We start from the raw sequence: 26623 nt of genomic DNA, 5'->3' as shown, positions 1-26623 counted from the left end.
ACAAACAGCGCAGCCCCGTGTATGAATTGCTCTCAGCGACTGATTGAACAGAAACAAAGAGTTTGAATTGCAGTTGCCCATCTTGATATTGATTGACTTGACGTCAAATTTGGTTGTAATGCCCAATTCATTGAATGCTTACGTATATATGACCCACAAGAGGGCTATCCATAGTTGCCTCTATTTTTAATTTGGATATATACGTTGAGGTTGAGAGATGAAATCCAAAGGCAATCATTCCTGAGCATTTAGAAGTACGAATATGGAGACATCAGTAGCCCTGTTATTAAGGAGAGCACACATGGGAAATAACCTCCTTTTTGTAACGGCATACAAAGGCATTGAATGTCGTGTTTCGTGTATTAATTGTTTTCTGTGATTGTTGAACGGAAGCGAGAATTTGTATTGCAGGTGCCCACCTTGAGATTGATTGACTTGAATTCAAATTTAGCCACAGTGGAGAATCATCCATCAAGGATTTGACCCGCAACAGGGCTTTACAGATTGCCTCAATCATTGAAACACCCAGCTATTTGCCTGTGATTTTTATGTGGGCAAGAAGTCTATATATATAATTGTGAGAATCTGAGGTGAAAGCCAAGGCAATCAATCCTGCCTGTTTTATAAGCAAAAATATGGAGGAAGGCAGAAACAGAAGTGGCAGCAGCCCTGGTGTTAAGGAGTACAAAGGGGGAGTAACCCCTTTTGTAGTAGGGGCGTGCATCGTAGCGGCAACAGGGGGGCTTGTCTTTGGCTATGACAACGGAATCTCAGGTTTTTTTCTGTTTTTCCCTGAATTGAATTGAATAGAAGTAAGATCTTTGATGGATAACAAATTTGTATTTGAACTTTGTAGGAGGAGTGACATCCATGGATCCTTTCCTCGTAAAATTCTTCCCGGCCACTTACAAAAAGATGCACCTAAAAGAGGCCCACACTAGCGCTTACTGCAAATTCGACAGCCAGATTTTGACCACCTTCACTTCGTCCATGTATATAGCAGGATTAATAGCTTCTATGGTGGCCTCCACTGTTACCAGGGCCTACGGACGAAAGCCCTCCATATTGGTGGGCGGTCTGAGCGTTCTGGTAGGCGCTGCTCTCAATGGAGGTGCTCTTAATGTGGGTATGTTGATATTGGGTCGAATCATGTTGGGAATTGGCATTGGTTTTGCCGATCAAGTATGTGTTTTCCCCAATTACAATCACAAGATTTTATCTTTTAATTATTATGCAGTTGCAATCTAGTATCTTGAATTCAGCACAGTGATGAAATTTATGATTGAGATTGTAGGCAGTTCCTCTGTATCTCTCAGAGATGGCACCGAAGCAAATGAGAGGAGCACTGAACTCCGGGTTCCAATTGTTCGTTGCCGTGGGTGGCCTGTCTGCCAGTCTCACAAACTATGGAACTGCTAAAATTCATAATTGGGGATGGCGTCTCTCCCTTGGTCTAGCGGTTATACCCGCCATAATACTGAGCTTGGGAAGTTTATGGCTTCCAGAGACACCCAACAGTTTGATGGAAAGAGAAGGCCCTGAAAAGGCCAAAGCTATGTTACAGAGGATTCGCGGCACTGTTGATGTTGAGGAGGAGCTAAGTGACATGATGGAAGCAAAGAAAATATCAGAAACGGTGAAGCATCCCTTGCGCAATATGATGCAGAGAAAATATAGGCCACAGCTTGTGATGGCAGTGGCGATTCCCCTGTTCCAACAACTGACAGGCATCAATGCCATTGCTTTCTATACACCGGTGTTGTTTCGCACAATTGGGTTCGAGACCAATGCCTCTCTCATGTCCGCTGTTATTATAGGAGTGATTGCCACTGCGGCTACGGTGCTCTCGATGTTTGCTGTTGATAAATATGGACGTCGACTTATATTTTTGGAAGGGGGAATACAGATGCTTGTCTCCCAGGTATTTTACTCTCTGCTCTACCCAACTTATAAATGTCTTACCAGTCAAACAATCAATCATAATTTCAGATCTCATCTTTATATTAAAAAAATAGTAAACAATTATGTTGTTTATTCACAAAACAATTATATTCGATTATCAAATCATTTGATATAAATTATAAATTTTTTTCTTATCTTTATCTTTTTTATTGCATAAAATTTTTATGTTATTTTTTTTTATGAATGTGTATTTAGATTTTCAGTTATAAAATAATATTATACATTTACACAAAAAAGGTAGTAGGAAAAGTCACACTTCTAGAGTTTATATTGGATTAAAGTTTGGAACATAAAAACATAAACAAAGTTGTTAAGTAGGTAAGCAATAGCAAATAATTTGCTTCATACCTCAACCAAATTTGAAGTGTTCATGGAAGGGTCCCACCCATCATTATCTTATATTCTCTTCTCCTTTTGTAGTATAGACAAACAAAATTGCAATAGACAATTGAGAGAATTTGTTGAAATCAAACCAAGTGGAAATATCACCAATAGACCACCCAAAAGTTCCTCCTACAAATGACAAAAAGGCAAAACATTGAAAAGTAAGTCCCAATCAACATCGTTGACCATGATCCCTACTCGCAATTAGAGGAGAACCTTGGGAGTGGTCCCCTAGGTACCTCGAGTAGAGAGGCTACATCTACTACAAGGCCCACAAGAAGGCAATAAACCTTTAGAAGGAGGAAGAGGAACTCTAACAACTACGTAAGGTGCATTGCCTCAAGGTGATTAAGAAGCAACTATAAATGGGTCATCTCAAGTACAACTTTGTTATCTTACACCTAAATCTACAATAACACATTGAAACAAATCATTGTGTCTGTATAATTTATAGAACATATCAATCAATAGAATAGATGGAAAAAATTGTTGATTCTATATTTCCATATATTGAAGAGAACTCCATTTTGAAAGCATTTTAGATCTAGTTGAACTTGTGAGGGATGTGAAGCCAATTCACTAAAATAGCCATGTATCATCAAAAAGGTTATTGTTTGAAGGGCTTGAAAAAATCATGAATCTATGTCCAAACATTCTAGGCTCTAAGACAAAACCAAAATAGGTGTTTGAGAGACTTTGTTGCCCACAAAATAGATACTGGGGGATGAGGAGTCCCAAATGCCATAATTTGGAGCCAACAAAAAGGCCCTAGAAAAATATATATATTAGGTAAAGTGAGCCAATTTGGGCTCCAAAATAGCCAAGCAAATGGTGTGAAATTTGTGTTGTCAAACAAAGATTGTGACTACAAATATTGGTTGTTGATTCAAAGTGGGAATCATGGGCAAGTGGGGGGAGAGAAAAAGATATCCTTGTCATGGGTTATAATTCTATAAATTAGTGTGGTTTGTAATTCTAGAAATTGGTGTTTGGACGCTACTTCTAATCCCTCCATCAAGGTTTGCGAGAATTGATACTAATTTTGTGAATCGTATCAGTTGAATTTTTTCTGTGATTGTATCAAAAAATTTATGGTCATACTTAAAAAGGTAAAACTTGACCTTAGGTTCATTCCATAACAAAAAACTCATGGGAGCTCTAAAGAAAAAGTCTTATGGAGTTCTGACTCCTTCCTTGTGAAATCTCAAGGCGCAAATCTAAGGCGAGTTCATTTAAGAGTGATCATGATCTTTCAAAATGAGGGACCACTAGATATTTTGTTGATTAATGGAAAGATAATTACAAAATATTGAACCACTCTAGATATGTCAATGCTTCATGGCTTACCAAGCTGTCTAGATACTTTAATGACACAATTTCCTTAGATCTACATGGAATTTTTCACGGTGAGAAGGGTTTGAATCCCAATCTCCTTCTAAGGAGGTCATCTAGTAACCAAAAGAGATATAGTGTTGCACAAGGATTTTTTAGGCTTCATCATCCTAAAGGGCATGGATGATCCACTCGGTACGAAGAGTCAAACCTCAACATTAAATGGATAAAAGCTTGAATCCTTTAGATTCTCAAGGGAGGTAGCAAAATTTTTATGCCACCCTATGATTCTCTAAAGAAGTTCAAATGAAATTGTGAAGAAGCTTCTCCAACTTCATGTAAGAAGTCTTATAAGGAACCCAATATGAAGAATAATAAATATGAGTGGCTACAAGAATTTCAAGACAGGCCTAAAATTTTCCTACTAGGGAGAGGGGTTTTGTTCTAGTAGGAAGCCAACTTATTTTCTATTTGAAGTAGCTTGCTATAAATATGTCTAAGATGCCTAGAAGGCAAAAGGATACCCATAAATCAAAAACTTCTTTGTGACCAATTAGTTTCTAACCATAGGAATTGATCCAAGAAGGTGTGAGGAGGAAGGATTGCTTGTAGCACTATGTCTTATGTTACTGAATGGTAGATCTAGAAGCTTTACAAAAAAATATTCAAGTATTTAAAGGCCTATTTGATATTTTGCTCCTCTGGAAAGAGATAAAAGAATCATTTTCAAGGTGGCCATTAACAATCTAAGGGGTACAGATATACCTTTAAACAACCCTTAAACACAAAGTGTGTTAGAAGCTAACTAATTCCTTCAATGGCAACCACGTAAAGAGTCAAAGCCAATGGAAAAATTTGTTGAATGGACCTAAAAAGCCCAAAAAAATTCAATTTGTTATCATTAAGTAATGAAAGTAGAGGCATCTATAAAGACCATGGTAACTAATTGAATGAAGCAAGGCTCAAGTCTTAGAACCTAAAGCATGGGCAAGATAAAAGGCCATTCAATATGGTCATAGGCTTAGAAAAATCAATTTTGAGGAATAGATCCTTCTAATGAGAGAACCAAGCCTATTCCATACCTTCTCAAACTATAATTATTTTATCTAAAATGTATATGGATTTTATGAAACCATTTTTCTCAAGCCTCGCAACTTGTGGAAGAAGATGACACAACTTCAAAGCCAAAGCTTTGGCAATTATATTATAAAAGACATTGAGAAGGGTGATAGGACTCCAGTTCAAAATATCCTCCAGGTCTCTAGACTTAGGTGTGAATTAATATTCCCTTTGTTGATTAATATTCTTGATGATATAGAATGGAAGGCTTCAAGATATACTTTGTGCAAGTCCTCACCAATACAATCCCAAAGAACCAAGTTATAAAATTCACAAGGGAAACCATCATAACTAGTGGTAATAAACTTGTCTTTGGCTCTGGTATGAGCAACCTCCTTGAGGTCAAAAATGGAGAGAAATTGATCACAAAAGGGTCATTAACTAGAGGAAAGTTGACAGGGAACAACCTTGAGGTACTCCTACAAAGCTAGATTACATTCGATAGACTTATATTGAGCTATGAAAACTTTCTTGATAAAACCTTGGAGCATATCAAGAATCTCTTTGAGAATATTGTGTCTATATTTGATCTTTTGGTGTCATGTAAAGGGTGGCAATTTTGAGAGCTTGAAATAATTCCTTGGAAGCTATATCCCCAATCATCATCTAGTGTAGTCCAGCTTTGATTTGAGCACTTTTAACCAAATGGTTATAAATAATTTTCTTGTGTTGACAAAGCTTGGCCACCCCAACCATTAAAGTAGGGGGAAAATGGTTGGCTTAAAGAGCTATGGTAGACCTATTAGTTTGTGGCTTCGCATGCATAGTTTCAAAAGATGATCAATTGGCATCCATAGATGTGAAAGAAGGAATAAATCTATTGTCTCTATTACACCAAGGAATCAACTAGTTTTAAGAGAAACTACCCAACTAGATCTTGGGAATTGGCATTCTTCCCTTTCTTTAACATACTCTCTCTCCTCCAAAAATCTAGGTGGATTGTGAGAACATCGTAGATATTTAGGAGAGTGGGAGTGAGCTAGAACTTTAAACTGACATGATAAAATCAACATCGGTTGGAGCATCCAATAAAATCTTATCCTAAAGAAAGGCTCACCACTAGGAATGATAACCTCTTCCCCCTTCTCAGAAGTTTTTTAAACATTTATTAGTCATGCCTTAGTAGTTGAACTCCAAAGTAAGCTAATCTTTAGCCTGGGAGCTATCATAATTAGCATTCTTGTTTTTGTAGCATGAAATTGTAGTCCATTTTTTCTCAATTTTTGAGGAAGGAACCTCAATAAAATAAGAAGTTGATTTGACTCGAGAGGTGCCAAAGTGAAATCATTAATCTTCTATTTACTATATTGGAATGAAAAAAAAGGCATTGAGAAAATTGAGGTATAGCACATGCCAAGTGTGAGGAAGATGTCCAAAATTAATGTCCACAAATTCTTTCAAATCATTGGACAAATCAATTTCAACACAAATAGCCTTCCCAAGAGAAGCAACAATGGTGGTTAAAAAGTTCCAACAAGGAAGGGATACACCTAGGAACTTGACTAAACTAACACATGAAGCATCTTCTCATTTGAGATAGTGAAATGTCACATCCATGGCTAAAATGCTATCAACAATGCATAGACATGCCATTGTGGCCACACCTGAGAATAGCCTCAACATAATTGACATTAACAAAGAAAAATAGAAAGAGCTCTTTAGTAAGGTTTTTTAAAGTATCAAATTGAACCCCATGTGAGACCTATTGCTTGTTAACCCAATCTTGAAGCATGCTTCTTGGGGATTTCTCCCAACAAAATACTCCATCAAACTAATATTATCTAGCCACTTACATGCATTATCAAACTCAAGGATGGGTAAAACCACATCCACTAGGAAATCAAAATATGTACCTCTTGAAATTATTTCAAGACAAACTTTCAAGGATGCTTTCTTGGAGGTGACATTGTGCAAAGCCACCAAACCATTAACAATAGCATGAACTAGCTAAAAAAATTGCAATCAATCTACAAGGTTAAAGGCTTTCCTACACCAACGGCATAGAATGACACAAGGATATTGAAAGATAGTAGAAAAGACATAAATTCTAGTACAACCAAGTTCTTATCAATAACTCCTCTTTCCCCAAGATCATGAGTTGGTTTTGTGATATTTTATAATAAAATATTTATAATAGAAAAAAAATTCTTATTGCATCTTGTGATGAAGAATTTATTGAAATGAAACCATTAATATCCATATTAATAGGTAGATTATATCATAATACTAATTATTATAATTACAATGGATCAAAAGTTTTTGATTACAGGAAAAGCAGGTTTTGAAGGGATCCCGAAACCCTTTACAAAAGATCCTTAAAAGATAATAGCATTAAGCAACATGAAAAGACAAATTGCCAAAAAACGAGCATAGTTATGGGCAAAAATCAGCAAAAAAGCCCAACAAAACCACCCACATCCAGCCATAACATAAAAAAGACATAAAACAAATTACTTAATGTTTTTTAGGGCATTAGCCAAATTTTTGCTAATCCCTTGCAAATCTTTAATATTATCCCTAAGCTTAGGGATATGCTTGGAAGAGGCCACAACAACTTTTTTCATGCTTGCCCTTGTTCTTTTTGCCGCACCACCAGGAGCACTTTCCACTATCCTGGCCTCGATAGCATCCTCATCAATATCTAGATCCACGACAGGTTTGGAGGTGCTGGAACCATCAAGGAACTTGGTAATTTCCTCTAAATTCTTAGTCACAGAGGTAAGGATATCCGGAATCATTACCAGAAAGTTTTTCATAGCTATTTTTCCTTCCTCCAGATTACCAATCTAAGCTTCCAGCTTCTCCACTTTTTCCTCCATACCTTTATTCCATTGTTCCTGGTTTATTTCAGCTTTCTTCCCTTTCTCTTCCTGTTGCTTATCAGTTTTTTCCAAATTCTTGATTCCTTCATAAACCCACCTGTCAAAACCCATACCAGCCTCAAACTGGTTTTTGAGTTTATCCATAATTATCCCCTCTCCAGCCTTATCCTAATCCCTGCTCGAATTATCCTTGTCCTTCTCCTGCTCAGTTTCCTTGTTCTTCTCCTTCTTAATTTCCATTTCCCTTTCCTCATTAATCTTGTCCTGCTCCTCCATTGGTTGGTTGTTAACAATTCCTATGCTCACACTGTGGGTAGGACTATTTTGATCAGAAACATCCTCAGCTCCTCCCTCCTCTTCCCCCACTTCTTCTTCATTCTAGCTCTCCTCTCCTTCAAACTCATTAGTCTCCATCTCACTTCCATCTTTTCCAATGTCCTCTGAATCAATCTCTGTATTCTTTTGATTACCCTTGTCCTCTTGAATTTTCTCCGTAGTAGCTTTTTTCATTTTTTGCTCTGTGTCCCCTCATCCTTGCTAGGACCGCCTTCCTCCATCTTCCTCTTTCCTTTCCTCAGTGACACCGACAATCTCTTGTTTTCTTGGATAGCCAGAATCTTGCAATTCTCATAAATAAGCAAAATAAAGTCGCAATGAAGCACAGGCAAAGAAGGGTTCTTGCTATGCTTATTCAGAGACCTCGACAGAGACCTAAAGAGGTAATAGGGTAGAGAAATCCTCTTCTCATGTCTAAAATGATTTAAAAGCACAAAATGGTATGTGTGGACCCTGGTAAAACGACCCTCTGTAGTAATATATTCCATAATTGCATTAAGCAGACAGCCCTGGATTTTCTTAATATTTGAAGCATCATAATACCCCCGTAGCTTTTCCTATTTTCGCTCTCTCCTTCTCTTTACGCAGAAAAAGATTAACTGCATTATTAGACACTTTAAGGTCTCTAAAGAAGTTAAGACCAAAATGGGGCATACCTGTGACCGTCGCAATGAGATCTGCATCCAGCTTAAACCTAACACCATGAATTTTGAAGGAGTCATTTATCCAGTTTTCAGTGACTTTGGTGACCGCTAGGTGAACTCTGCCTTTATCATAGTCGACCAGCTTTTCCATTAAATTCATCATGAATCCTTTCTCCAGCTTTGCCCAAACCTTAGGAATCTCCTTCCATGTAGAAATATTATCAGGTTCCTCTCTTCTTAGAATCCCCCCCATTTTAGATTTCGTTTTACAATTTCTCTTCTTCTGCAACTTCAGAGCTTTCTTCCAAATGACACTCAGATTTTTGAAAATGCATACCCACAAAGTGTGCAGAAAATTAATATTCTTGATTAGGACTCTGCCCTTCTGATGTGTCATCATTACCTTTTTAAAAATTTGAATATTACTCATTACAACTTTCATGATTAATCGTGTGATCCCTCTTTCCCCATGAATCTGTCATTTCTGATAAGTTCTTTAATATTCAAATCCATCTTAACTTCCCCATTCCATATGCGTTGAGCTTCAGAATTTACACCAAGGTTTGCTAACCTAGCCGCAACCCCATTTTTTTCTCTAAAGGCATGTTCAATGATAATAGATTTAAAGCTAGCAATTATTCCTCTAGCTTTAAAATTAATATTTTCTATAGTCCATGAAGGCTCAATTTCTCCCTTAAGGCTTTTAATTATGTTAATTGAGTCTCCTTCTAACCATAGATTATCATGATTAAGATCTTTTTCTATAATCAAAGTATTCAAAGCCACAGAGGCTTCAACATAATGACTAGTTTGATTACCCAAAGGGCCACCAACTGCCACAAGGCAACTTCCAGCAAAATTCCTGACAATGCCCCCATAAGAAGCTTTCCTCGGGTTCCCCTTAGACGCCCCATCAAAGTTGGCCTTAATCCATCCCTGAGAAAGAAAGCACTAGACAAGACCATCCCTACCCTTATCCAAATTGATTCTGTTATTGGATAAATTCCATCTTTCATTAAATTTTTCTTTAGTAGCTAAACCATGATCAGTTTCATTTTAACATTCAAAAATCCCTCTATAGATTTTATCCACCACCACTTCAGGGTTAGCACTTTTATCCCTAAAAATCCTATTGTTGCGCTCCTTCCAGATGTTCCATATTACATTAGGAAGAGTAAGTTTCCAAAGCTCAACATTCTTAGAATTGGAAGTAGGACAATACCATTGCTGCCAAAACTCTTCCAAAGAGTTCGAGAAAACCCAGCTCAACTTCCACCTACTTAAAATAATATTCTAGATTTCCTGACTGAAAATACACTGGTAGATGATATGACAAGAAGATTCCTCCTCCCTGCAACAAAGAGAACACCTGTTAGGAAAAACAAATCCACGCTTATGGAGATTATCAAGAGTTAACACCTTATTTTGGATAAAAATCCAAAAGAAGATATTAATTTTGGGCGTCAACTTCTTTATCCACACTTTAGCCCACAAAGGGATCTCGTTCGGAACTTTGTTGTGGATAGACACCACTGAAGACACAAAATATTTCCCATCCAAAGTTTCCCTCCAAATTAGACAATCCTCAACATTGTCTATAAAATTTTTAGAGGAAAGCAGAATCTCTAGAAATTTTAATCCCAAACAAAGTTGGCTGAACTCAATCCACTTCCTGTTTCTCCAGTAGTCCCTAACAAAGACTCCATACCTACTTTTTAACCAGTCTTTCCCTTCCTTAAGGATGGGAATTTTCTCTAGTGGTTTATCCATAAGCCATCTATCCTCTTAGAATTAATAATTCTCCCATTCCCCAATTTCCACGTTCTTCCAACTGCTACCCAATCTTTAGCCATTTGAACTGCATTCCAAATTGCAGATCCTTCAACAAAAAAAGAATTTTCCATAAATTCTTCCTTAGATGGTTGCATGTAAAGGTATTTCTTTTTCCAAATTAAATTCCATTCTCTTTCCTCCCCTTTCATTCTCCAAATTTGTTTAGCTAACAAGAAATTATTCATAGTTATAATATTCCTTAATCCCAAACCCCCATAAGCCTTAGGAGTACAAATATTATTCCAAGCAATAAGGGGGATTCTATTTTTATCTTCCACTCCTGACCATAAGAATTTTTTTTTAATTCTTTCAATTGCCTCCACAAACTTTCTGGGGATTTTGAACAGACTGAGGGCATAGATAGGCAAATTTTGAAGGGTAGCTTTAAGCAACGTCACCTTACCCGCTTGGCTAAGGAGGGCTCCTTTCCACCCAACCAACTTGGAATTGAATCTATCAACCAGCTTCATCCAAAAATTCTTCGAAGGCTTCAAGCTTAGAGAGAGACCCAAATAGGTTGAAGGAAACTCGACAATTTTGCATCCAAGGATTCTTTCTATCCTTCTTTGTCTATCCTCGGGGGTATTGATAAAGAACAAAGAACTCTTATCCCAATTTATTTTTTGACCAGAAGCAGTTTCATAGGAATCCATAACACTCTTCATGTTTCTCGCTTCCCTAATAGTAGCTTCTCCCATTGTGATTGAATCATCAACAAATTGTTCATGAGTATAGGTTATCTTGGAAGATGAAGGTTTAAGGCCTTTGAGTTTCCCTTCTTCCGCATTTCTCATAATAAATCTACCCAAACTTTCAGCCAAAATAGTAAACAAGACAGGAGAGATGGGATCCCCCTATCTTAGGCCTCTAGAACTTTTGAAGAAACTGGAAGGGGATCCATTAATAATAACTGCAGAGGTAGAAGTTCCAGTCAACTGAGAACAAAGTTGAATAACCTTTTCCCCAAACCCAAAAGCTTTCATAATTCTAAAAAGGAATTGCCAATTCACTCTGTCATAGGCCTTAGACATGTCTAGCTTAAGAAAAAAGCCATGTTTTTTAGCAGTAGTTAAAGAATGAATATTCTCATGAACAGAAATAATAGAATCCAGAATTTGTCTACTAGGGACAAAACCATTCTGTTGAGCCAAAATAATGCGGGAGATAATATCCTGCATTCTAGAAGTAAGAACCTTAGATATAATCTTGTAAACAGAATTACAAAGGTTGATAGGTCTAAACTTATTAAGAGAGTTAGCTCCAGAGATATTAGGAATGAGAACGATAAAGGTAGCATTGAGTTCTTTTAGAAGCCTCCTTGAACCAAATAATTCTTTAACTCCATTACAAATATCAATCTCCACAATATGCCAAAAAATTTGGAAAAAGAACATAAGGAATCCATCTGGACCAGGAGACTTATCTCCATGAAATGAAAACACAACCTTTTTGATTTCCTGATTCGAAGGGATCCGAGATAGATTTTTGTTGTCATCCTCATTTAAAATAGGAGGGATTGCTTGAGCAAGAAGGTTTTGATTTCTGATATCCAGAACATCCACCCCTCCCAACAGATTGCTAAAAAAATCCATAGCTTCCTTTCTTATTTCATTTTCATCCGATAAAATCCCCCTATTGTAGGATAATCTGGAAATCTTGTTGGTTGCCCTATGCTTAAGAGTAGTCGAGTGAAAAAACTGGGTGTTTTTGTCACCTTCCTTCAAATACAAGGCTCTTGATCTTTGTCTCCAAAAGGTTTCTTCATTAGAGATAATTTCATGGTATTTAGACAGTAACCCATTTTCAACATTTCTCAAATCCCAAGAAAGCCCTTCCTCTTGGATTTTATCTTGAACATCTTTTATATCGGTCTTAATTTGAGCTTTACTTTTAAAGATATCTCCAAAAGTCTCTTTGTTCCAGATTTTGACTTTGGCTTTTATAATGTTAAGCTTTTTGGCAACTCCGAATAAGGCCATTCCCTCAATCTCAGAATTCCACCATTCAGCAACGCAGACTTCCAACGACGGGTGGGATAACCATGCTTTTTCAAATCTAAAAGGAAAAATTTGCTTTACAGAAGTTGAATTGGCAGTGAAAGAAATAGGGTAATGATCAAAGCCAATCTTAATGATTGATGCCAAAGAACAATTATACTTAGAAAGCCAATCAGGAAAAATCAAGGATCTATCCAACCTTACTTGAATAAGATCATAACTAGTTCTTCGATTGGTCCAAGTGTAATTAATCCCTTGGAGATCCACATCCATCAAAGCTTGATCATTAATAAAATCCATAAGATCTTGTCTACCCTCCAGCTGCAAAGGGAGGCCTCCCATAGTTTCATCCTCTTTTAAAGGAGTATTGAAATCTCCCATGATCATCCGGCTTTTGTCAACAAAACTTAATCTATCTTCAGCCAGGCTCCTCCAAAATTTGGTTCTTCCAGCTTTAGAATTGGGTGCATAGACATTAGTGATAACCCATACAAAGTTATCCTTAATATGCTCAAGCAAGATTGAGGTACTATTGACCCCTGAAGCAATTTCCTTACCTATAATAGTATTCTGGTTCCAAAAGATAGTTGTACCTCCTGAGGCACCCTCTGAATTGGTTCCTATTACCCCATTACTTTTGAATATTCTAATCCTTTCCACTTTATCCTTACACATCTTAGTTTCCTGAATAATTACTACATCTGGTTTATGATCTCTAATAATATTACACAACACATCCTGCTTATGGGGGGTCATTCAACCCTCTAATATTCCATGAGATTATCTTCATACTTTAACCGGGGATAAGGCTGACTCAATGGAGCTTTGTGTTCCATCAGCACGGTTCTTCCAACTTTCCTATTCCCTCTGATTCTTTAGGGAAGGTCTCCCCTGCTTTTTTCTATGACTTCCAACATCTGCGCCTTTCTTATTCTTGCTTTTGGTTGAAATACCTACATTGGGTCCTCCATTATTTGACTTGCCTTCTTTAATACTGAAAATCCTAAGATTTCCCTCAAGAACCACCGTTTCCAAACTTTTAGGAGGAGTTTTACATTGGGAATTCAAGATCATATTTCCAATCTGCTTCAGACTTCCATTGGTTAATAACAACAAAGGCTCAGTATCTGAAATATTACAGTCTTGCGCTTCATTAAAGTCTTCCTTATTTTCTTTATTATTAGATAAAGCAGAAGCATCATCATAGGAACTCTAATCAACTTTACCCTGGATGATAAGACTGACCTTTTGATCCTTTGATTCAAATTTTTGAACCTTTTCTTCTTTCCCATGCTCTTCCTCCTTGTTACTTTCTTTATGATTGTTAGAACAGGCACAAACAGATTTTTCATTGTTACTATTCATACCCTTCTTTTCCTCATTTTCCATCTCAGTCACTTCCTTCTCAGGGACAACCTCTAAAGGTAGATCATCATTCTTCCCTTTCGTTTGTCATTTCTACTTCAAGTTGCTATCATTTTTACCAATCTTACTCTTCTTAAGCAGGCAGGATTTCACCCAATGACCTGACTTTTTACAATGAAAACAAAAAAACGAGAGAGATTCATATTCAATTGCTTGGGTCCATTTCCATAATTTAGACAGGATCTCAATAGATTGAGGCATATCCGTCATTTGATTAACATTAACACAAATACGAGCAAAAACCAACCTTGATTTAGTTGTTGTCATCGGGTCGATCGAAAGAAGTTCACCAAATGATCCCGCGATCCCTTTAAAGACCTCCTCATTCCAGAATTCCAATGGAAGGCCAGGGAGACACATCCACATAGGCGTCAATACAAAAAAGGACTCATCCAGTGGGAGGTTAGGAGCCCATTTCTGTAATGCCAAGGTTGACTTGTCGAACATCCATGGCCCTTCACAGAGCGCTTTATTCATATCTTCTTCATTATTAAAGGCAAAGGGAAAAAAACCCCTAGGCAAAGCCGCCACATCCACTTGACCTTTAAGAACCCATTTCCTCCTTATAAAGTTCCTTACAACATCAATGTTAGGTCTAAAACTAGCAAACCTTCCCACCAAGGTCATAGCTAAGCCAGATACAGTGAAATCAACCAGCTTATCCAGAATAGAAATAGCAAAAACCCCTATCACTAGATCAGAGATATTTTTAACTTCCGGAAGACCAGATTTGATCAGAGGCCTGACTCCAAAAAGAGCAAACCATTTATTTTCTTTACCTCTATCATGTGGGTCCCTAGTTTTAGAATCTTTATCTTCCACCGATTTGACTATCACCTTGTCCCCCTCAGTACCCTGAGAAGCCTGGGCACCAGCATGATTACCAGCTCCAATCGCAGAAACATTGCCATCCCCATGAATTCTGCCATCCCCAGATTTGAAATTTGAATTTCTCACTCGCCGCTACGCTTGCGGCTCCTCTCCACCCATATTGCTTTTGGATCAAAAGTTAATTTGTGAGAATTTAGTAAAATAATAACGTTCATATTTTAATACTAATTCAAACAATATCATATATGTTGGAAACCATTAACACTGAGAGGGGGGGTGAATCAGTGTTATACCCGAATAGTAAATTTTAGCCATATTAAAACATTCATACACCAACTGGTATATCAATACATACAGAATTGAAAGAAGTAAAGAAACCAATAAGCCAAACACATAAATGAGAATCATAACACACAGATTTATATGTGGAAAACCTTAAAGAGGAAAAAACACGGTGGGATTGTGACCCACAATATCAATCCACTAGCCATATGAAGAGATATTACAAAATATGAGGGGCCTGCACTTGCAAGAAGGCTTACAGCCTAGAGCACACTGCTCAATCACAATAGGAGCCTCACTGACTACATAAAATTCCAAACTACAATCCGAAGAAGTTTGAACTGCTAAGATAACATCATCTATGCCAGAATACAGTTTCAGTTTAAGCTTTGTTTGTTTCGATCTGAAACCCTAAACCCCTTATCGGAATAACCCTTACAATAATTTCCTCACATACATAATCTCTTTGAATAATTTTGCATCATATTACATTCACATATCCACCACTATGTCTATCTCTATCAAAATGATCTAATCTTAACTGACCTATATACCCTATACAATTATTATGCCTTATGTCGGCTTACAAAGATATATACAATATCAAATTACATATCGGCCAGATAACATAAATGTATGAACACTAAAACAAATTGTCGATGCCGAATCCAAGATATGCTAGCCTCCAATACTGATAACCTTTACTATACCATGTCGGCCTGCATTGCTAGTGACCAAAGAAATCTTTCTGACTTGCCGATGTCAGTGTAAAATCTCTGAAGTGCATGTCGATACACCATAGAATCAAAACATGAAACCAGAACAGAAAATCATACTGCCATCAATGACAACATAGTGAAACCAACCAATAGAGTGTCAATTTCCAATAATCTCCCCCTTTGGCATTGATTAAAACACTCATGTGAAAAATGGTCAAGGTTTCATTTGTCGGTTTCATCCTACCCTGCTCCGCCTGAGCTAAATATGCAAAATACTCCATATCTCCGAAAACTCCAAAACTCTATAACTCCTCCTAATGTATGCAACTCTTTTATTCTTTTTTGCATCTATACTACTCCCCCTTTGACATCAATGCCATTAAGAATTCTAAATAGAATGTCAAAGAATAAGAATTGTACAATGAATATCCCCAAAAATATCTTATCGGAGCTTGACCAACTTCAAAATATCTGGATAATCCTTCTCTAGTAACTCCACATAAGTATCCCAGATAGTTTTGAATGTGTTGAAAATAGATACAAGTCCACTCAATAAATGTGCAAAAGACTCTTTCTCATTTACCTCTGTCGGTGTGGGTTTTCCTACCATATCCATGCATTCTTTCTTTCTTGTGTACACAAAGTGAATCCAACCGGGGACTCACCAAGCCTCTCAGACTTCTAGCTCTTCTAATTATTGTCTCTTTCCTTTTCAAGAGGAGAAATTTGGTTGTCCAAAATCAAAATTTGGCCATCAATTGATGTAGTCAATGATATTAATCCATCAAAAGAGTTAGCAATACTTGCAATTTTCTCTTGAATCTCTTTTATCTTTTTATCTACATTTGTTGTAAGTATTTTAGTGTTACAACATACCCTATATATATTTGTACATTGTTTCAAAGAATTTTTTATTAGGATTACCTTCTCCTCAATCGTTTTCTTCTTTGTTTCAATTATCTAATCAAAAGCAACTCTCTTAGCCTGAGTAAATATTTCTGGTGCTTGTCAGTTTGAGATTTGTTGTAAGGATTGAAAATCTTTTGATATGTGCTCAGTGATTATCTTAATCTTGTCGGATGGGCTCGCTTTATTTTCAATCTTATACTCTAGAACCAATCTGTGTAGAACAATGATTGATTGATCCATAATCCCTTTGTTTATGGATCTCTCCTTCATCAGTTTTTGTGCAGCCATCATCATCAGTTCAGTGGGACTCATTTCTGTGATGGTTTTATTTTCTACCTGAGAAGTGTCAATTGACAATAATGATGGACCAACAATTTGTTCCCTCCTGGATTCCTCTGTTTTCTCCTTTGATGTTTTATCCTTTATAACCTCCTCACTTGCACCGGTGGCTTCACCACTTGGTGTAGTCTGTGTAACTATCAGTTCCTCTATAGGAACAGTAACCCCAACCTGTATATTTATATCTAGAGGACAATTGTCCTCAATATTAGTATCATGTACAATGTTATCTTGTTCATTCTTAGTATTAACCGGTATCTTAGTATTTGTTTGTACATTTGTATTTACTGATGGCTCAATTTCCACTATCTTAATGTTTTTCAAAACTGAGGGTGAAGTACCCATAATCCCCTTACCTTTTCCTTCAACTGGGGTATCTATAGTTTCTGTCTTAGTTTTCGGTGAAGTAAATAATCCTCTTTTTTCTCCCAAAAATTTAACCCATGCCTTTTGAGTTTCCTTTATTATTTTATTTACTCTCCCTAGCATCAGGCTAGTTATCCTATGTTTACTATGTTTCAACCTCTTGAGTTTTCTATTCTGCAGTACCACAGGGCTTCTCTGCCTCATCAATTTGTGCATCAATTAGTATTTTTGCATAGGCATCAAGAATCAGTGCATCTACCTCATAACCCATTTCCTCAATCCAGATCTTTTGGGGCTTAACTGCTTCCATGAGAGTCTCATCCTTCTTTACCATAAAGCATATGTCAATAGAGTACTTTTCTACAATATGCTCAGGTACCCTTACCCTAGACCTCATAGATTTTTGAAATGCCTTAAAATACCCCCATGCCTTATCATCTCTCTAGCTTCCTAATGCAACAATTGACTGTTTCAATTGTCTTCCTACCAGAGTGTCAAAATCCTATTGCCTCTTGCCAGAACCAGGTGTATCATTCAAAAAATATAACATTAGGCAATCTAACAAGTTCCCATACCGGAAATTTCCCTTCTTCTCACCCTTAATCTTCCCTAAGTTTATTAACTCATCAATAATCCACCCGCATAGATCTAACTTTACATTATCTCTCATCATTTTGTATGCAGCCAAAATGCATGAACTGGAAACAGAATTCAGTCGGTTTGACTGAGTTACCTTATATCTGATAATCATGCTACAAAATTTGATGTCTGTGTCAGTGATAGTGCTCACTTTCATGGATCTTTTGCCATATGTAGCGCTGGTGATCTTCCTCGCGATTTCATTTGAAACTTTCTTGTCTGGATGTTGCCCTACCGATGGCAAACCAATAATTGCATGGATGGCTTCCTTGGTGATTTTGTAAGGTCTGTTCATCCATATAAATTCCCCATGTACTCTACTTAGTACATATCTTATTATCTCATCCTCAAACTCTAGAATGTCCAGAATGTTTGTAAACCCTAGGTCTTCAATATGTTTGTATGTTCATTTGATCTTTCCAGATTCTTACATTAGCTCACTCATATACATGCCCTTAATTTTTTAAGTTCCCAAGTCCTCAATATGATAGTGAATATATGCCCCAACATCCTCTACATACATAACTCCCTCCAAAACGTGAGAAAATGCTCCAATCGAATCTTCCAAGGTAGCCACGTGTGGATACCACTTGAAAATTGGCCTGGGGTGATCCTTGACCTCTACAATAGTTGGGTTTGCAACAAAAACAAGAATAAAAGATGATCTCGCTTCCATGTTTAAAGATAAATACCTTTCGATTGCTCTCGGTGAAAACCTTCAACAAATTCTTCCTGACGTCGGTGAAATCGCTCAAGAAGAAATCTGATTGCCTCTGAATAGCCTTTGATCGCACCTAGTTTCTCTGAATCGCTCTGAATGCAGGGTGATCAACAATGAAGTGTATTTGACCTTTTAACCTTCAAGAAAAACCCTAATCTTCCATTGACATAAATGACTACCGGTGAAAGATAGCGGATCTTGCTTAGAACATATCCATGCCGGATAATCCTCTCCAATATCTGGAACATCTTCCAGAACCTCTTCCCAGGGCATATGCAGCATCTTCATGAGTTTTACCTACCCCTAAGGAATCTGCCTTAGATATCGGATGAGCTTCTTGTCGGTGCAGGAGCAGCCTATTCTGTCAGATAAGTAACTGAGACATTTCCATCTGATGATTGTTCTTCAATCTTTCTAACCCATCTCTGAGTATGATCTTGCCAGATTTCACTAACCTTCTCTTTTCCTTTTTCATTTGATCCTCCATTACTAACTGGTGGATTTATGCTTCTATAGAACTTAGCAATATGTCCAACTTCATTACATGCATAACATGTAACATTGTTCTTCTGAATTACTTTGCTAAAACCGGTGAAATTGCTTGATCTACATTGATTATCCATATGTCCAAATTTTCCATAATCATAGAATTTTACATTCATTTTGCAATCATATGTCTTATGACCAAACTTATTGCATTTGGAACATTTACCGAGAGCAAAATTAGGGCTCTGATTTGCTCTGTTTCTACATTGCCTATCCATATGACCAAATCTATTGCAAACAAAACATCTACTATTGCATTTATAAGCATTGAATTATCTTACCGGTGCCTTATGGTTTTGATCTTCTTTAGTAGTACCAAAACTTTGTCCTTGCTCAAATCCAAGTCTACTGGAATCTCCAATCTACCTCTGTCATTTCAATAACTCGTCAAGTTGTATTGAGCTAATCTTGAATTTTTCTTTGTACTCACTTGCAGTAGTAAAATATTCTCTTAGTATTATCATTTGTCTCTCAAGCTCTTGCTCCTTACTCTAAGATTGTACCAAATTAGTTCTCAACATATCATTTCATGAACCAACCTACCACATTCTTCAAATTTGTTCTTTAGGGATACAACAATATTTTCTTCCTTTTTCTTTCTATCCTCAATCTCCTTAGACATCCTCATAGTTATAATTTGCATTTCATTCTTCATAATCATATTTTATTGACTCAAATTCTGACATTGTTCCTTAAGTGCATCTTTCTCTTCATCATCCTGATTTTGCAAAAGTTCCTTCCTTCTAGCTTGAACAGATGATAGCCTCTCTTGTAGGACAAGAATTAATTCCTTAGAAAAATTCAATTCATCTTGAAGCTTTAAGTTCTTTAACCTTTCAGCATCATAATCTTCAAGTGTCATCTCAAGTTGCTTCTCCAAAGCGATATTCATGGATTCTGGTTTCAGGATTTTCCTCAAGTTGTTAAACTTCCTCTGAGGCACAAGGCTTTGATACCAATTGTTGGAAACCAATAACACTGAGAGGGGGGATGAATTACTATTATACCGGAATAGTAAATTTTAGCCTTATTAAAACATTCATACACCAACCAGTATACCGATACATACATAATTGAAAGAAGTAAAGAAATCAATAAGCCAAACACATAAATGAGAATCATAACACACAAATTTATACATGGGAAACCTCAAAGAGGAAAAACCATGGTGGGATTTGTGACCCACAATATCAATCCATTGCCCATATGAAGAGATATTACAAAATATGAGGGCCCTGCACTTGCAGGAAGCCTTACAGCCTAGAGCACACTGCTTAATCACAATAGAAGCCTCACTAACTACATAAAATTCTAGACTACAATCTGGAGAAGTGTGAACTGCTAAGATAGCATCATCTATGGTAGAATACACTTGCAGTTTAAGCTCTGTCTATTCCAGTCTGAAACCCTAAACCACTTACCGGAATAACCCTTACAATAATTTCCTCACATACATAATCTCTCTGAATAATTTTGCATCATATTGCGTTCACATATCCATCACTATGTCTATCTCTGTCAAAATGATCTAATCTTAATTGACCTATATACCCTATACAATTTTTATGCCTTATGTCAGCTTACAAAGATATATACAATATCAATTTACATGTCGGCTAGATAACATAAATGTATGAACATTAAAACAAATTATCGATGCCAGATCCAAGATATGTCGGCCTCCAATACCGATAACCTTTACTATACCATGTTGGCCTGCATTATTGGTGACCAAAGAAATCTTTCTGACCTATCAGTGTCAATGTCAGTGCCGGTGTAGAATCTGTGAAGTGCCTGTCGGTACACCATAGAATCAAAACATGAAGTCGGAACACAAAATCATGTTGCCATCAATGACAACATAGTGAAACCAACCATTAGAGTGTCAATTGCCAACAATATATAAAATCAATTACATTCCAAAGTTTATCTTAATAATAATAAAATCTCAAACCCATGATCACAATGTTGAATAGGTACATAATTAGGTAGATATGTAATTAACTACATAAGTATTTTGGGTTAGTATGTATAGATATTATTAAAAGTTCTTCAAATTTATTATTTATTTTTTATCTAATTTTTAGTTATAAATTATATTATTGCATTTTAATAAATCAATTTATTTTATTACTTTTATTGACTAACATCTCAATTTTCTTAATACAATAAAAAAATATTTTCAATAAATCTTTTATTCATTTGATTATTTATAAATTTATGTAAAAGTATGCATTTTTTATTTGTTGCATTGAATCAAATTAATTTAATAACTATGTACTCTCAATAAATTTGACCTCAAAATTTTCAATAATATGCTTCTCAAATATATTTAGTATATATGTTGAAAATTGTTCATATGATTCCCCTAAAATCATCAAGCTCATTTTTTTCATCTAGATGTATCTAACTTGAAAAAATATCATTAAGGTCCATAAGTGACCTTGTCTATTCAATGTGATGCAAGTGTAATCATGATAATATTGTAATTTATTAAATCTACTCTCTTTTCTTATTTGATTTAAGTTATTCATATTTATATACATTAATGTTGTTTAAATGTGTAGGTAATTATTGCTATAATTTTGGGCATTAAATTTGATTCTTCGGGAGATGGAAGCATTTCAAAAGGGTATGCATATTTACTGTTAGTGATGATTTGCATATATGTGGTAGGATTTTCATGGTCATGGGGTCCATTAGGATGGTTAGTACCAAGTGAGATATTTTCATTAGAAGTGAGGTCGATTGGACAGAGTATTGTTGTTTCAGTGAATCTATTATTAATATTTATTGTTGCACAAGGATTTCTTGCCATGTTATGCCACTTCAAGTTTGGAATTTTTCTTTTCTTTGCGATATGGGTAGTTATCATGACCTTATTTGTATATTTCTTTCTCCCTGAGACCAAAAACATAGGAATAGAAGAGATGAATAGTGTGTGGAAAGAACACTGGTTTTGGAAGAGATTCGTTAATGAGGAAATTCCTATACCAATGAAATCAATGTATCAAGAAACATAGAAAATACTCATTACAATTGAGTACACAGTTTATTTTCTACAAAGATTACTTTTCGTTTGTTTAGACTATTTTAATCCTTAAGATTTTTAAGATTTTTAAGATTTTTAAGATTTTTAAGAATTTTCTTCATAAATTCAAACTTGAATTGTACATTTTGTTATATTTTTTAAGCATGATAAGAAAGGTCAAATATGACTTTTAATTGATAAATATATTTTATAGTGACTTAATATTTTCTAATATATATTTTTTTAAATAGATCATTCAATTACATAATTTTATAAATTTAAACAAAAAGTGAAACATTTATTTAATACCATATAAGAAAGTAAAAATAATTATATTTATACTTTCCATTTTGTTTGGAAAAGAGTAATGTAAATCATCACTATTATGTGCATTTTCTCTTTTTCAAACCAAATTGTTCACATAATTTCAAAGGATATTTGTTTTAACCATTGGACTAGTGTTCTTGTCTATGTTTTAGCTACCAAAAAATAATAAAATTAATTAGTAAGATATGAGTTATTCAAAGTATCATGCTCTAACCTTTAGGATCAGAAAATATAGTTTAAGTTTATTTGTTTTTATCCTTATGCAAAAACCAAAAGAATAGATTGTATAATTGTTCTTGTTTTATATTTTAGAGTAGAATAAATTAGGAAGATTCTAATACAAAATTGAAGAAATTATTTCCTTGTTCTATTATATTTTGTGTTATCATGAAAGTGAAAAATTAAAAAAAAAACACCCTTATTTTTTTTATAAGAGGCACCCTTGTTTTCTAGCTCAATGTAGTGGACATAAGCACATTCCTTTTCTATGTTTTGGTGTGTGGTCATGATAGTCACTCCTTGTAGTTGATCAAACAATCCTACCACATACTTTAACAATATCTCATAGTTTGTGCATTCCTTCCAAAAATGTAATGCCCTATTTCTAAACTCAATTGTATAGGTTTGTATGCTTTGCCCATGTTATTTTTTCAAATGTTTTCATTGCACCACTCTTTCTTCTTCAAGGAAAATCCAATATAATTGCTTCATCAACAATATTTTTGAGAAAATCCTACTTGGACACTAGTAGCACTTTTTGAGCATACAAGGAATGTATATAACTCTCTTACTATGTAGGATAATGGCCAACAAGTTTCAACCTTATAAAAGAGATATGTTCCTATGGGGAAATTTTATGTAAACTAAAGTAAATGTCCTTTCACACCACCCATTGGTCAAACCTACATAGTTTTGTATATCACTTTTGGCCTTAACCTTGAAGAGTTATCCATTAGATGATTCACCTTTCTCTATCACTTTTTTTCCAATTATTCTTCTTAATATTATTTTATAGGGTCCATTCTTTCCATCAAGTTAAGTATCACACTTTCTAATATTCCAATCTTTTCTTATACAATTGATATCTTAGCTACATATTCTTCAAACTTTTGAAACTAGTTTCTCTATTCTATTTTGCTCTCACTCTTTATATTTCCAACCACCTCATTCATTTAATTTTGGTCTCAAAAGGTAAAATAACCTTCATTTCCTACTTGATATAATAGTTCTTGTATACTTTGAATCTATGCGAAACATAAATTGAAAAAATGAATTGATATAATACCACTTGATCCATAAATAAGTAGGAAAATCATCACTCTTCTATTAACAAACATGTCTATAATGAAAGAACTCAAAAACACTCTTAATATGCACTCTTCAACACTTAAATGAATGCTAACAAAAACAAAAAAAAATATCAAGAAAACCCTAGATCAAATGTAGAAATAATAGATGTGGAATATACACGTTAAATTGGAAATACAATTCACCTAGATTAGACATTACTTGGGTGACACACTCTTGTTCTAGAGATAAAATATTCCTTATTCCACTATTAAAAGATTGATTGAATATGTCTACTTTACCGCAATGGAAAGCATGAGCTCACATAATAACTTTTAAACTTCAATTGCATAAGTAACTTCTTTCAACCTAAGCAAACTAGCTACAACACACTTGAAAATGTCAAAGAATGGTATACCACCACTTTACAATGAGACAAGTAATAGAGGATCACTATATGGCCTTCATGTGTCTCCCATATATAGAAAATAGAAAATTAAAGATCAAATGCTATAAATTATTTGAATTTCATATTTTGATCTTATTATGATGAGTTCACCAGCTCTTCTAAGGGGAAAACAATCATTTGCATTGGTATTTCATGATTTCACTAGGATGAATTGATTGTTTTTACTTGTTATAAATTATAGATTCACCAAAATAGGTTTTCCAAGTTATTTTGTACTCTATAGTCTTTCTCATAAACTCTTGGAGATGTACCATTCCATCCTTGATCATCCTTCCTCATCATAATATCCTACTCGTGCAATAAAACCCACTAAGAAGTGTCAAAATCCATCTCCTAGATATACATCAACTCTACACCCAAAAATGAAACTTTATGACATCAATGATTAAAGACACGTGAATCAATTGTCTACTTGGACAAAATTCTCAAATCTTTAACAAGAATTTGGAGTATGTGGAGCACATCTCACATACCCTACACTCTACAACATCATAATTTAAAAGTTATCTTCAACACGTGTGCATTTGACTTATATTGCAATTTTTTTCTCATATTCTTACATATCACTTGGTCTCGATCAAACCATGTACATAAAAGCAATAGTCATTTGGATACCTAAACAAAAACAGACCTTTATTGAACTTAATTGGTGCATTTGCATAGTACCTATTTAAAAAGTCCTTACGATACATTCCCACTTGAGATTTTGACCAATATTATTATATTTTTTAGTATGCACATGGTGGAGTAGTCCTCCTCATGTGAACCAACTTTCCTATCATTCAAAAATATTCAGAGATATATTATTAATGATAAAGGAACTTCAACATGTTAAAGGGATTAAACAATTTATATGCAACCAAAATTTGAATACATACACATATTATCTCAAAAATATTTGTAATTTCAAAAATGCTACCTCATTTTGAGTTTGTATGCAACATATGTGGCCTCCAAAATAAGAAAGGTTTTAGAATGAAAATAATGATAAATTTAGAAGTCTCACTAGAGATTTTAGTATCATCAAGGTGATTTTGCAAGATCAACAACTATTTTAGAAATTATGCTTATAGTTTTTCAATTGATGGGATACTTTTTTAATTTCCTCGTATTGAAAGTGACTACTTTCTTGAGTTGGAAAACAAAGTAGAATTTTAATATACCAAACTTCCTTGTCTCTTCAATTCTCAAGTATGTGGCTTGGTATGCTTGAGTGAGCCTTTAAATACTCTTTAAGGATCATTTGGGTTTATGGATTAAAAAAAAAGAAAAATAATTACAATTTGTCTTATACAAAGAGAGGCTAAAGTGGTGATAATCTTGACAAATAAATCTTTTTGTCAGAGTATATGATGAATAATGCACTCTAATAGAGATAAGTTGCTCCTACTGACTAGGTTTCACTCCTCATATGAGTTTTCCTAACTCTAATTCCATTTAATGATCAATCACAAGAAGAGGAAAGACAATGAGGTAATAGATTACCTCTTTCATTCACTAATCATAGTGTTGGACTTGTGTAGCCATAACTATGTCAACTTTGAGAACCCTAACTTATATAATTAAAATTTGCACAAACCTACAACAAGCTTGTGTGTGGCAATTGATGAATTACATTTGAGTAGAATGCTTAATTTTGTTAGATTTTGCCAAGATCAAGAGCTCAATGAAATGTACAAAATAGAGACACAATATAGGACAACAATAAACTGTATTCTCATCAATAGAAAATGATCAATAATCAACTAGATTCAATAGTTCAATAGTTCAATAGTTACATACAATGTAGATGAGCTTGCTTATATAGGCAAAGCTAGGGATATGTGAGCACACAAACATGACATGTGGCTCAATAAGAAACAAGGGTAGGTAGGAGAAATAATATAATATTCCACGAGGTGGATCACCCACCGAAGGTGGAATTATCACTCCACAATAAGTGGATATGATAGTGTAATAACAAGATCAACACCATAAAAGGTGGAATTTCTCCTACACACACTATCCCAATGTGGCACAAACACCCAAGTGTCTCATATCCAAACTACTATGAAATGCATTATCCTAAGTAAACTTAAGTAAGTGTAATAATATCCAAGATGAATAATTATTTACACCAACACCCCCCCTTAAGTGCAACTTAGGGGAATGCACTTAAGTCTACAATGCAACTAAGCAATGCACGATGGGTCCCGGCTACGAGGCCATGTTAGGTACCCATGTACAAATACAAATGCATGCAAACCAATGCAATGAAATCTCTCACAAAGTGGGGAAAGAGAGAAAAACCCAATGGGAAAAAA

At 35.3% G+C, this 26623-nt stretch overlaps 1 protein-coding gene across 1 annotated transcript; it reads left to right on the top strand.

The window, feature by feature from the left end:
- Positions 1 to 247: 247 nt before the first annotated feature.
- Positions 248 to 22339, top strand: LOC131065618 (hexose carrier protein HEX6-like). The gene is made up of 4 exons (XM_059209226.1): positions 248 to 774; positions 857 to 1182; positions 1295 to 1921; positions 21774 to 22339. The coding sequence occupies exons 1-4, from the start codon at positions 636 to 638 to the stop codon at positions 22227 to 22229; spliced, it is 1548 nt and encodes a 515-aa protein (XP_059065209.1). The 5' UTR covers positions 248 to 635; the 3' UTR covers positions 22230 to 22339.
- The last annotated feature ends 4284 nt before the right edge of the window (positions 22340 to 26623 follow it).

This window comes from Cryptomeria japonica, chromosome 7 (assembly GCF_030272615.1).
Source record: "Cryptomeria japonica chromosome 7, Sugi_1.0, whole genome shotgun sequence".
NCBI lineage: Eukaryota > Viridiplantae > Streptophyta > Pinopsida > Cupressales > Cupressaceae > Cryptomeria > Cryptomeria japonica.
The sequence above is the reverse complement of the archived record's forward strand: the minus strand, read 5'-3'. Positions and strand labels throughout refer to the sequence as shown.

Excerpts from the sequence above, each read along its gene's own strand:
- LOC131065618 (XM_059209226.1), top strand. The coding sequence starts at position 636 with ATGGAGGAAGGCAGAAACAGAAGTGGCAGCAGCCCTGGTGTTAAGGAG. Across the intron at positions 775-856 it reads CTATGACAACGGAATCTCAG|GAGGAGTGACATCCATGGAT; the intron begins GTTTTTTTCTGT and ends TGAACTTTGTAG. Across the intron at positions 1,183-1,294 it reads GCATTGGTTTTGCCGATCAA|GCAGTTCCTCTGTATCTCTC; the intron begins GTATGTGTTTTC and ends TTGAGATTGTAG.